At 33.9% G+C, this 12,618-nt stretch overlaps 1 protein-coding gene across 4 annotated transcripts in view; it reads right to left on the bottom strand.

Annotated features, from left to right (window-relative positions):
- LOC100370432 (acetyl-CoA carboxylase-like) overlaps positions 1-12,618 on the bottom strand; it is a 111,417-nt gene that overhangs the window by 64,799 nt on the left and 34,000 nt on the right. For all 4 annotated transcript variants that reach the window (XM_085506621.1, XM_085506618.1, XM_085506620.1 and 1 more), the window contains exons 13-26: positions 12,329-12,492; positions 11,802-11,952; positions 11,482-11,585; positions 10,973-11,134; positions 10,292-10,366; positions 9,602-9,796; positions 9,242-9,332; positions 8,601-8,750; positions 7,203-7,391; positions 6,308-6,408; positions 5,595-5,808; positions 4,875-4,988; positions 3,804-4,007; positions 3,338-3,456 (exon numbers count right to left, since the gene is read on the bottom strand). In XM_085506621.1, the coding sequence (XP_085362747.1) occupies positions 3,338-3,456; positions 3,804-4,007; positions 4,875-4,988; positions 5,595-5,808; positions 6,308-6,408; positions 7,203-7,391; positions 8,601-8,750; positions 9,242-9,332; positions 9,602-9,796; positions 10,292-10,366; positions 10,973-11,134; positions 11,482-11,585; positions 11,802-11,952; positions 12,329-12,492 (2,033 nt within the window). The remainder of the gene's footprint in view (positions 1-3,337; positions 3,457-3,803; positions 4,008-4,874; positions 4,989-5,594; positions 5,809-6,307; positions 6,409-7,202; positions 7,392-8,600; positions 8,751-9,241; positions 9,333-9,601; positions 9,797-10,291; positions 10,367-10,972; positions 11,135-11,481; positions 11,586-11,801; positions 11,953-12,328; positions 12,493-12,618) is intronic.

Genomic DNA, 12,618 nt, shown 5'->3' with positions numbered 1-12,618 from the left:
AGAATTTTTTGGGGTTAAATTTGATTTGTTAATTTTGGGTTTCTGTCATACAAATTTTGAGTAATTATGGGATAACAAACCCTTAAAGTGAATGAGGATGATCATAGTGAATGCAATGCACATAATTAAATATAAATATATACAACATTATTGATATGAATGGTTCATCAGCCAATGATGCATCAATGAATACAAGTTGACACAGGATATACAGTGTTAATTTCAACTGTCATAGGGAGTACAGGGTTAATCTCAATCAACCTACAAAGTACAAAGTTTATCTTATTTCACTCAGGCAGAACATCATTAAATGACATATAGAGTATACTGCCAATCTTATCTGACCAAGGAAGTACATGATTAATATAATAGGGAGTACACAATTTACTTCATCTGACCTAGGGAGTACATAATTCATTTCATCTGACCTAGGGAGTACATAATTCATTTCATCTGACCTAGGGAGTACATAATTCATTTCATCTGACCTAGGGAGTACATAATTCATTTCATCTGACCTAGGGAGTACATAATTCATTTCATCTGACCTAGGGAGTACATAATTCATTTTATCTGACCTACGGAGTACATAATTCATTTTATCTGACCTACAGAGTACAAAGTTTATCTTATTTGACCTGGGGAGAACATCATTAAATGACATATAGAGTATATTGTTAATCTTATCTGACCTAGGGAGTACATAACTCACTTCATCTGACCTAGGGAGTACATAATTCATTTCATCTGAACTAGGGAGTACATAATTCATTTCATCTGATCTAGGGAGTATATAATTTACTTCATCTGACCTAGGAAGTACATAATTCATTTTATTAGACCTAGGGAGTACATAATTCATTTTATCTGACCTAGGGAGTACACAATCCATTTCACCTGATCTAGGGGGTACATAATTAATTTTATCTGACCTAGGGGTACATAATTCATTTCATCTGACCTAGGAGGTACATAATTCATTTCATCTGACCTAGAGAGTACACAATCCATTTCACCTGATCTAGGGGGTACATAATTAATTTTATCTGACCTAGGGGTACATAATTCATTTCATCTGACCTAGGAGGTACATAATTCATTTCATCTGACCTAGGAAGTACATAATTCATTTCATCTGACCTAGGAGGTACATAATTCATTTCATCTGACCTAGAGAGTACACAATCCATTTCACCTGATCTAGGGGGTACATAATTAATTTTATCTGACCTAGGGGTACATAATTCATTTCATCTGACCTAGGAGGTACATAATTCATTTCATCTGACCTAGGGGTACATAATTCATTTCATCTGACCTAGGAGGTACATAATTCATTTCATCTGACCTAGGGGTATATAATTCATTTCATCTGACCTAGGAGGTACATAATTCATTTCATCTGACCTAGGAGGTACATAATTAATTTTATCTGACCTAGGGGTACATAATTCATTTTATCTGACCTAGGAGGTACATAATTCATTTCATCTGACCTAGGAGGTACATAATTCATTTCATCTGACCTAGGAGGTACATAATTCATTTCATCTGACCTAGGAGGTACATAATTAATTTTATCTGACCTAGGGGTACATAATTCATTTTATCTGACCTAGGAGGTACATAATTCATTTCATCTGACCTAGGAGGTACATAATTCATTTCATCTGACCTAGGAGGTACATAATTCATTTTATCTGACCTAGGAGGTACATAATTAATTTTATCTGACCTAGGGGTACATAATTCATTTCATCTGACCTAGGAGGTACATAATTCATTTCATCTGACCTAGGAGGTACATAATTAATTTTATCTGACCTAGGGGTACATAATTCATTTCATCTGACCTAGGAGGTACATAATTAATTTTATCTGACCTAGGGGTACATAATTCATTTCATCTGACCTAGGAGGTACATAATTCATTTTATCTGACCTAGGAGGTACATAATTAATTTTATCTGACCTAGGGGTACATAATTCATTTCATCTGACCTAGGAGGTACATAATTCATTTCATCTGACCTAGGAGGTACATAATTAATTTTATCTGACCTAGGGGTACATAATTCATTTCATCTGACCTAGGAGGTACATAATTCATTTTATCTGACCTAGGGGTACATAATTCATTTCATCTGACCTAGGAGGTACATAATTCATTTCATCTGACCTAGGAAGTACATAATTCATTTCATCTGACCTAGGAGGTACATAATTCATTTCATCTGACCTAGGAGGTACATAATTCATTTCATCTGACCTAGGAAGTACATAATTCATTTCATCTGACCTAGGAGGTACATAATTAATTTTATCTGACCTAGGGGTACATAATTCATTTCATCTGACCTAGGAGGTACATAATTCATTTTATCTGACCTAGGGGTACATAATTCATTTCATCTGACCTAGGAGGTACATAATTCATTTCATCTGACCTAGGAAGTACATAATTCATTTCATCTGACCTAGGAAGTACATAATTCATTTCATCTGACCTAGGAGGTACATAATTCATTTCATCTGACCTAGGAGGTACATAATTCATTTCATCTGACCTAGGAAGTACATAATTCATTTCATCTGACCTAGGAGGTACATAATTCATTTCATCTGACCTAGGAGGTACATAATTCATTTCATCTGACCTAGGAAGTACATAATTCATTTCATCTGACCTAGGAGGTACATAATTCATTTCATCTGACCTAGGAGGTACATAATTCATTTCATCTGACCTAGGAGGTACATAATTAATTTTATCTGACCTAGGGGTACATAATTCATTTCATCTGACCTAGGAGGTACATAATTCATTTCATCTGACCTAGGAGGTACATAATTCATTTCATCTGACCTAGGGAGTACATAATTCATTTCATCTGACCTAGGAAGTACATAATTCATTTCATCTGACCTAGGGAGTACATAATTCATTTCATCTGACCTAGGGAGTACATAACTCACTTCATCTGACCTAGGGGGTACATAATTCATTTCATCTGACCTAGGGAGTACATAATTCATTTCATCTGACCTAGGAAGTACATAATTCATTTCATCTGACCTAGGAGGTACATAATTCATTTCATCTGACCTAGGGAGTACATAATTCATTTCATCTGACCTAGGAAGTACATAATTCATTTCATCTGACCTAGGAGGTACATAATTCATTTCATCTGACCTAGGGAGTGCATAATTCATTTCATCTGACCTAGGGAGTGCATAATTAATCTCATCTGACCTAGGGATTCCTGACCTAATTTCATTCAACATATTCTGCACAAAGACATGTTTACTATAAACTTATGTTTCAGCTACTGACCTGTTTGGATGTGATGTTGGCAACATAAACTGAAACTCCACGACACAGAGACCATTTTTCAACTGGTGATGCTGCAAACAATTCAACTCATATGCTATATATGCACGGCGCACATAAACCTAAAAACAGAAATCAAGACAATTCAATCAAACAATATACACTCAATGCAGCACAGGTAAACTTGAGAACAGAAATCAAAGAAAAGGACAAAACAAAAATGCCACACTTGAGTAAAAATGGAAATGGAGTATATATGCTGACCTGACAAATACAGAAAGATACAACATATTTTCAGATCTACGAATTTAACATCTGATACTATTAATATCAAAAATCACAATTCGTTTTTGAGGTGTATTAATTAATTTGAAGAAGCACAATTAAGCACTACTGAAAAGACAAATATTTAGTTCACAGTATCACAAAAACTTTTGTAATAATTTCTGTCTAAGTAAGAAATTCTCACCTCAATGGCCGCCATCCTAACAACCAGGTTACTATGGAAAAAGAAATCTGGCAAAACATCAAAGATGGCTGTCTCTGACATGATGAGCTTCTTAAGATTATCAGGACAAAACTGATGCCCATACATGTCAATGGCAGATAGAAAGATGGACTCCACTTGATTGCGTCGTAATTCATATGATGGTTGATGAGCAGCGATAAGAACCTGAAATAAAGTTGGAATGTGTGTATATGCATGCAACAGATAATGTTGACAACTACTGTAGTTGACAGTTTCACAGACCAGACTGTATATGCGACAGTTTAGATCTGAGAGCTACTTTAGAATAGAACACTGACCTGTCTAGATCTGAGAGCTACTTTAGAATAGAACACTGACCTGTCTAGATCTGAGAGCTACTTTAGAATAGAACACTGACCTGTCTAGATCTGAGAGCTACTTTACAATAATAGAACACTGACCTGTCTAGATCTGCGCGCTACTTTAGAATAGAATAGAACACTGACCTATCTAGATCTGAGTGCTACTTTAGAATAGAACACTGACCTGTCTAGATCTGAGAGCTACTTTAGAATAGAACACTGACCTGTCTAGATCTGAGAGCTACTTTAGAATAGAACACTGACCTGTCTAGATCTGGGTGCTACTTTAGAATAGAACACTGACCTGTCTAGATCTGGGTGCTACTTTAGAATAGAACACTGACCTACCTAGCTCTGATAGCTACTTTAGAATAGAACACTGACCTGTCTAGATCTGAGAGCTACTTTAGAATAGAACACTGACCTGTCTAGATCTGAGAGCTACTTTAGAATAGAATACAGACCTGTCTAGATCTGAGAGCTACTTTACAATAGAACACTGACCTGTCTAGATCTGAGAGCTACTTTACAATAGAACACTGACCTGTCTAGATCTGAGAGCTACTTTACAATAGAACACTGACCTGTCTAGATCTGCGCGCTACTTTAGAATAGAATAGAACACTGACTTATCTAGATCTGAGTGCTACTTTAGAATAGAACACTGACCTGTCTAGATCTGAGAGCTACTTTCGAATAGAACACTGACCTGTCGAGCTCTAAGAGCTACTTTAGCATTCTCTACTTTATTCAGTGTAGTCAGCTCATTGAGGATGGAACTAAGATCATCTGTCAGTCCTGACTCTTTTCCACATAGATGGTCCTATGAATAAATAAAAACTGTACATACAGTAGTGTTCTCTCCATTTCACAGAAATTCACAGAATGTTACTCTACACGTATGTTGCTACTCTAGATTTTTTCCAAATTTTAACACTTTTCCATGCACCTTCTGAATTCCCAACATTTTTCCAGACATTATACAATGTATTTAATATATTTCTTCTTTTAAATGAATTTGTTATTCATCTCTGCCAAGAAAGTTATGTTTTTGCCAGCATTTGTTTGTGTATCTGTATAACTCAAAATGTTATGGTAAGGTCAATGTCAATGACCAAGTATTATTACTATATGAATAATGTCAAAACATATTGTTTGGATGGTGACATGTACATTATGTAATACACTATTATATAACAGTTATGCCAAAATATATTGGTAAGTCAAACATGAAATGATGCCTACTAGTGGATAATCTACTGTGACAATATTGCACACAAGTTGTTTAATTAGCCAGGACACATAGATGTACAACAACATTATTAATGACAATGTTATCTGCAGCTGCAAATGACTGGTTGTTACTGCTAACCAGTTATTGCCCACCAGCTAAAATGAAAATAAGTGCGCCCTCATATAGTATACTCACAATAAGTAATATAATCAGCGTATTCTTCTTAGCAACCATGGAATGTGAATAAATGTAGGTCACAACCTCTGACATTCGACCTTTATGCTTGTCACGCAATGCCAGTATACATTTATCGTAGGGAACCTGTTGAAACTGAGATTCCACTTGTATGTACATACGAAGTAATTCTTGTACTACAGAACGCATATGACCACGAATACCATTACGATATCTGCAATCAAAAAGTGGCATTAATGTAGTCATGATATTTTGCCAAATATGATCAAGAGCAAAAAATGTTAAAATGGCAATTTAGCCATACTGAATCTGACTGTCAAACAAATGCATTTGCATATGTACAACATGATTTATATGATCAGTCAATGTTTCCCTATCTGCTCGTTTATTGAGAGTTGCTTACTTTTGTACTAACTGTACGATTCCCTGTGTGTGCATGAAGAAAGCATCCCTATCTGCTCGTTTATTGAGATTTGCTTACCTTTGTACTAACTGTACGATTCCCTGTGTGTGCATGAAGAAAGCATCCCTATCTGCTCGTTTATTGAGATTTGCTTACCTTTGTACTAACTGTACGATTTTGTGTGTTCATGAAAAAAGCATCCCTATCTGCTTGTTTATTCAGAGTCGCTTACTTTTTTACTAACTGTACAATTCCCTGTGTGTGCATAAAGAAGGCTTCCCTATCTGCTCGTTTATTGAGAGTTGCTTACCTTTGTACTAACTGTACAATTCCCTGTGTGTGCATGAAGAAGGCTTCCCTATCTGCTCGTTTATTAAGAGTTGCTGCCAATCTATCAATAACATTAGCAATCTGCAAACAAAATAATTAACATAATTATCAAACCATGACATCACATGTTCCAAACACAGCGCTAAACAATACACAAATGCTGCAGAAATGTTTTCAGCAAAATAAAATAGCAATAAAGCATTCTTCTATGTTGTGATAACAATGACTAAAACAAAAACTTTCTGATGCTTGTTCATATATGTAGTGCTTTTGTTATACATCTGACACTAGAAACAGTAGAAAGTTTTAAGAACAGGTTTGAATTCATGTCACGTTTTACAGTTCAGATGCAGACGTGTGTGATGGAAATACAACCCCATCACAGAACACAAACAAGTTTCAAAAGATGTATAATAATAAGGTTCTCACTGTGACATGAATACCACAAGGTATACTTTTGTGCATACTTTGCGATATTCTCGTATTAGCATAATAGTATACTGGGTCAGGTCAAGATTGATAAACCGTGTTCCCTAAAAATTTTTAGAAATTGTTGATACTTTGTGAATACAAGATTGCTATACGCTAATACATTAGTAATAGAATATGCTTTTACACACAACTCCTGTGCATACACTTCAAACCCACCCATGTTTGTCTTACTTTATTGGTCCTAACTTCAATGTGTTCCAGCCTTTTACTTATTATAATTGCAAACATTGAAAACATAAAATATAATACTAAACTTAATGACATTAGCAGAAAAAATGGTTCAGACTGGCACTTGACTGTTGACCTCCTTTCCCATGCTAAACTGGATGCCTCTCAGTAAGCCTGTTCAAAACCAGATTAAACTGGTTTGGACTGGTTCTCACCTGTTGACTTGGAAATTGACACAGCACTGATGTAATGTTGCTACTATACGATGCAAGTAATTTCTTAATCCCTTTCTCAACAGGAACAGGGATTCTTCCTGATATACTGGATATCATTTCTTGCATTTCCAATAATGGCAATGCTGGATCTCGTAAACACTTCATCAATGTCTCTACAGTCTGACGACACTAATAGGAACAAATGTTATTATAGATAGTTAATCTAGTCAAATAATGTAATTTGTAATGAAAACCGTTCATGATGTCATCAAATAACCAGCGTATACTAGTTATGATAAGTAATGGCTGACTGTACTTCTCTTTAACTTGCCATAAAAGTTTTAATTTTTTTTTCTTTCACTTTTTCTCACATTTCGCATTCATTGTTCTTGTGTTAACACCTAAAGCTAGATTTGACTAACTTGCACTACATTTTTCAATTACACTTTACTTGATTAAATTAGATTCCAATACCAATAGTGTATACCAGTTTTCACCAGTGTTGCCAATCAGCTTGATTTACCTTATCAAAAGAAGTTTGTATCAGTGTTGCCAATATCAACAATATTTCACTCATCTACACAGGATATGTTAGTTCTTCAGTTATAAAACAATAACAAGGTAAAGTGCCTCCAGTGTTACCTCCATTAACTATATTTCATTCAATACTAACCTTAACTAGTGTTACCTCCATTAACTATATTTCATTCAATACTAACCTTAACTAGTGTTACACTATCAACCAGATTTAAATCATCAATGCTAGTACTTACTAGTGTTACTATTTTCAACTAAACTTTAACACTAAAAATGTTACCACTATCAACTATTCTTCACTTTTTACACTAGTGTATACCAGTGAAAACAAGATACAACCAACATGTAACTTCTTACCTTCACTTTTTACACTAGTGTATACCAGTGAAAACAAGATACAACCAACATGTAACTTCTTACCTTCACTTTTTACACTAGTGTATACCAGTGAAAACAAGATACAACCAACATGTAACTTCTTACCTTCACTTTTTACACTAGTGTATACCAGTGAAAACAAGATACAACCAACATGTAACTTCTTACCTTCACTTTTTACACTAGTGTATACCAGTGAAAACAAGATACAACCAACATGTAACTTCTTACCTTCACTTTTTACACTAGTGTATACCAGTGAAAACAAGATACAACCAACATGTAACTTCTTACCTTCACTTTTTACACTAGTGTATACCAGTGAAAACAAGATACAACCAACATGTAACTTCTTACCTTCACTTTTTACACTAGTGTATACCAGTGAAAACAAGATACAACCAACATGTAACTTCTTACCTTCACTTTTTACACTAGTGTATACCAGTGAAAACAAGATACAACCAACATGTAACTTCTTACCTTTGCCAGGAAATACTCATCTGGTAAGCAGTATCCATTCATAATATTTGCCAAAGACTCCTTACTTTTTGTAAATATCTGATGTAGTTTGATTCCATGTGTTTGATGCTTTGCTTTGGGTTCAGGGAAAACCCCTGCATATGGCTGTGCCTAAAAATGATATTAAGAATATAATAATAAAAATGAAAAAAACAAATTGACCATATTTGTTCCATTAGAAGTGCATACTCTTATGTAAAATGAAATGCAAACAACATTTAGCAATTCAGTTTGTAATCCCACCAAGACAAGACTGGATGGGGTGCACCTATAATGGTTGAATTTGAAAATACATGTAGTGTTGGGATTAAACAAATGATAAAAGTAATCTCACCAAAGTAGTATCAATTTTTTATTGTGTTGTTTTGTAAAAAGTGTATTTTAGCTGTAGATGCAAAGCCAAATCAAATTTTTACGAGTGTGTCTCTTGACTTGAATTCCATTTAGAGATATCCTCTAGCTTTATTGGGACAATTATGTGAAATAATTGAGAATATAACTGAGTGCAATTTAACTGATTGTTTATAGTTTGTGCTTTGCTTTGAGTATGGAGGTATGTAAGGGTACACATACAGGGTACGGTAGTTGCATATGATACAAACCTTGTTGACACGTGTTGGATCATCTAAATTTAGATTAGCTATAATACTGCCTTGTTCAAATACAGCACCAGGACGCTTCACATACATTAAACTGAAAAAAACAAAAACACAGTTTGTATTAAAAATGCATAAACAGTAAATAAAGACCATCACATTCAGACATATACAACACAAGAATAGGCATCTCCAATGAATGACCATGTGTGTCAGAAATCCAAAGTTTAATTGATTTCCAAGTATTACCCTCTCTGTTAGGCTTATAAGCTTTTAAATACATACGTAATTTACATAGAAAGGGAAATAATTAATTATTTTATTTTATTTTATTATATTAATTAAACTCCTTGAACTTGAACTTACCATCCATTTTCATTGATAGTGAGTGACATGCACATTTTCATAACTTCTATCTCAGCGTAGGACTGACCAGCGAAGACATGATCACCGTCATCAACTAAATACTTGATAAGCTTACCAGCTGATGGACTACGTAAAATAGATGGATCGTTCTCCTTTTCAAAGATGCAAGTTTTATTTCCAATCACAACTCGATACCTAAAATGAGATTTGTGTTAACATATCACCTGTATTCATGGAATGCAAAATTGAATAAAAAAAAACGTCAGAAGATGATGTGATAATAAACATAGTATAACTATTACTACCGGTACCATATTTAATGAGAATCTAGATTAAATAACAAATGGATGGATGAATAAGCAGACAGTAAAGATCTTTTCTTGGCAAGGTAAGAGTGAGTACAAAAGTTTTGAAACAATGCAATAATATATCTAAATATTTTATCTACACATGTACAAGTAACAAACTAAGAGTACATAGCAGACCTATATTAATGGAAATTAAAGGACCTACGTTAATGGGAACTAAAAATTTATGCTGAATTCTGATAATGTGATGGGTAATCTTCAGATTATCATTTAAAAAATCTTGCATGTAATTTTTAATTTTTTTAGCAATCATAAAAGAATGTAGTTTAATGGCTTCCAATAAATGTGACAATTTTAAGACGATGAAGAAAACTAAAGGTACCTGTCTACTTCTTCTTTCATGTAAGTTGTATAACTATGACCATCACAGGAAACCAACAAACTACCATCTCTATGTCTAGAAAAAGAGAACGAAAACATTCGTAACAGTTAATGGTAGCTGAATTGAAAACATGCTTAAAGTGAAATATTTAGAACATTAAAAAATCTCTGTATTACAATAATAAATGATGATGACGTCATCGTATGTCCAAATATACACAGAAGTTTTCATTTTATGTGTCACATGCAAGTGCAAACAGTGCATATATTTTGCCACAGATATCATATTCATATAAAATATCATATACTTTATTTTATAAATTACTTTATTGCTGTACACGGATAGAAAAGTTATTTCTAAAGATGCAATAAAACATTATTATTCCAAGTTTGAAACTACAAAACACAGCTGTGTGACCATCGTGATCATCTCAGTGGCAGATCCAGGTTTTGAATCCGAGTACTGTCGAAGACTGAAATATTTGTCATGCCATTCAAATTCTGGTGAATCTGAATATTGCACAGCCGTAATAGGCTGGGTGTCCGGATCAGCCCCTGCATTTTCCTATCATAATACTGACACGTTAGTTTCAATGTTGATCATCATTAAGCAGGCTCAGACACCTAATGACAGTAACCAAGGTTTAAGAATCACCACGTTTATACATGATGAGATACTTACCTATAGACGTCAACTTCCATAGAAGAATTATTTAATACAAGAAAATAACTATTTGGTCCTTGCTTTGAGACTTGTACACAGTATTTAGTGGACTCATAAATTAATTCAACATCACATGTGTTATGGAGTGTCTTTGATTCAGAAGGTGAAATAGGTTGACCCCTGCAAGTTTGTAGACAGAAATAAGTATTAAGATCAGTTGTTCATAGAAATTCAATCTATTAAATGTTTTTTTAACCAAAATTGAATAAGTTTGGAATAAAACATACAATTTCATAAAAGAAAATAAAAAGCATTTCTCAGAATTTTCTAAAACACATAATTTGTGAATCAAGTTAACCACAAAATGATGAGACCATCCACAATTTAACATTTTTTTTGTGGAAATTGTTTTCATGCAAACAGCAATTGTAGTTTAATTTGATGATCATGTGTTTATTTTGGTTTTGAAACTTTATTGAAAACATAATTTAAAAATAAATACTAAATGGTTGCTGACTGACACTCACCTTTCCAGACTATTAAATATATTATTATAGCTGTTAGTTATGGTATTATCGGCAATGTGTACGGAACCACATATCACACCAAGTATAAGGTCTGGTCTTTCTGCCTGTAATAACAAACACGTCAGATAGTATGAAGTCTGACTGTAGAAGCAGTATGCCTTGGAGTAATCTTTGAATTACTGCATAATCATATCATTATAGATGCATATAGTTTGTGCATTAATGCAAAAGTCTTGCCAGCTATAAAATATGAAGATACAATGTTTAATTTGTATAATAATTTTTTTTTTTTATTTATTTATTATTTATTTTCATTTTACCTGGACTTTCTCAGTAATCATCTGATCTAGCCAACCTGTGTCGATTTCATTATTTTGAAATATCTCTGTCTCTAATATCTTTATCAGGTACTCCACAGTTGTTCTGAAATCGCCAACAATTGAGAGTTCTTTCAAAGCAACCACCATATTCCTGTGTGGATACAGATGGTATACATGTAATTGATGCATAGTTTGAAAGTGACAGGTGTGTCAAAAATATAATATATTACATGGATCTATTATTATTAATGCATTTTTAATACAGCAGCAACACAAGCCTACAGTCATGTTTTATGTAAACACTTAAAGGTATAGGCATTGAATTATTCTATATAAATAACAAAAATAAATCATCATAATATTTAGTAAGAAACCATTTTATGAGATACAAGACCTTTTCACAAAAGGAACCAATGATAAATGTTTTTATTTCAAACAATAAAGACAATTTTTCCTCCGATGCAGCTATCAGAATGACAGATCAGAAATCAAATTCAATAAATGGATAGGTTTCCATGGTAACTTACTCTCTAGCATCCTCTCTGTCTTCACCCCAAGAGAAACAATGTCCAAACTGTGAATCTGCATATTCATGCAAACCACCTGAGGCAGCTACGCTAAAATAACCCCAAACATTGCGACTACTACGGAAGTTCAATTCCTGCACAGTGCCTGAACTTGGTTTGAAACCCTGCAAGCAGAAAGACACGTATGTTAGTTACTATTTTCATGTTTTTGGTTGGAATTGTGGGATAGTTTTGAATCACAAAATGTCCCCACTTATCCAACCTGAACTAACTATCCCACAATGCACTAA

The sequence above is a fragment of the Saccoglossus kowalevskii genome, chromosome 12 (assembly GCF_978046115.1).
Source record: "Saccoglossus kowalevskii chromosome 12, keSacKowa6.1, whole genome shotgun sequence".
In the NCBI taxonomy this organism is placed as follows: Eukaryota; Metazoa; Hemichordata; class Enteropneusta; family Harrimaniidae; genus Saccoglossus; species Saccoglossus kowalevskii.
The sequence above is the reverse complement of the archived record's forward strand: the minus strand, read 5'-3'. Positions and strand labels throughout refer to the sequence as shown.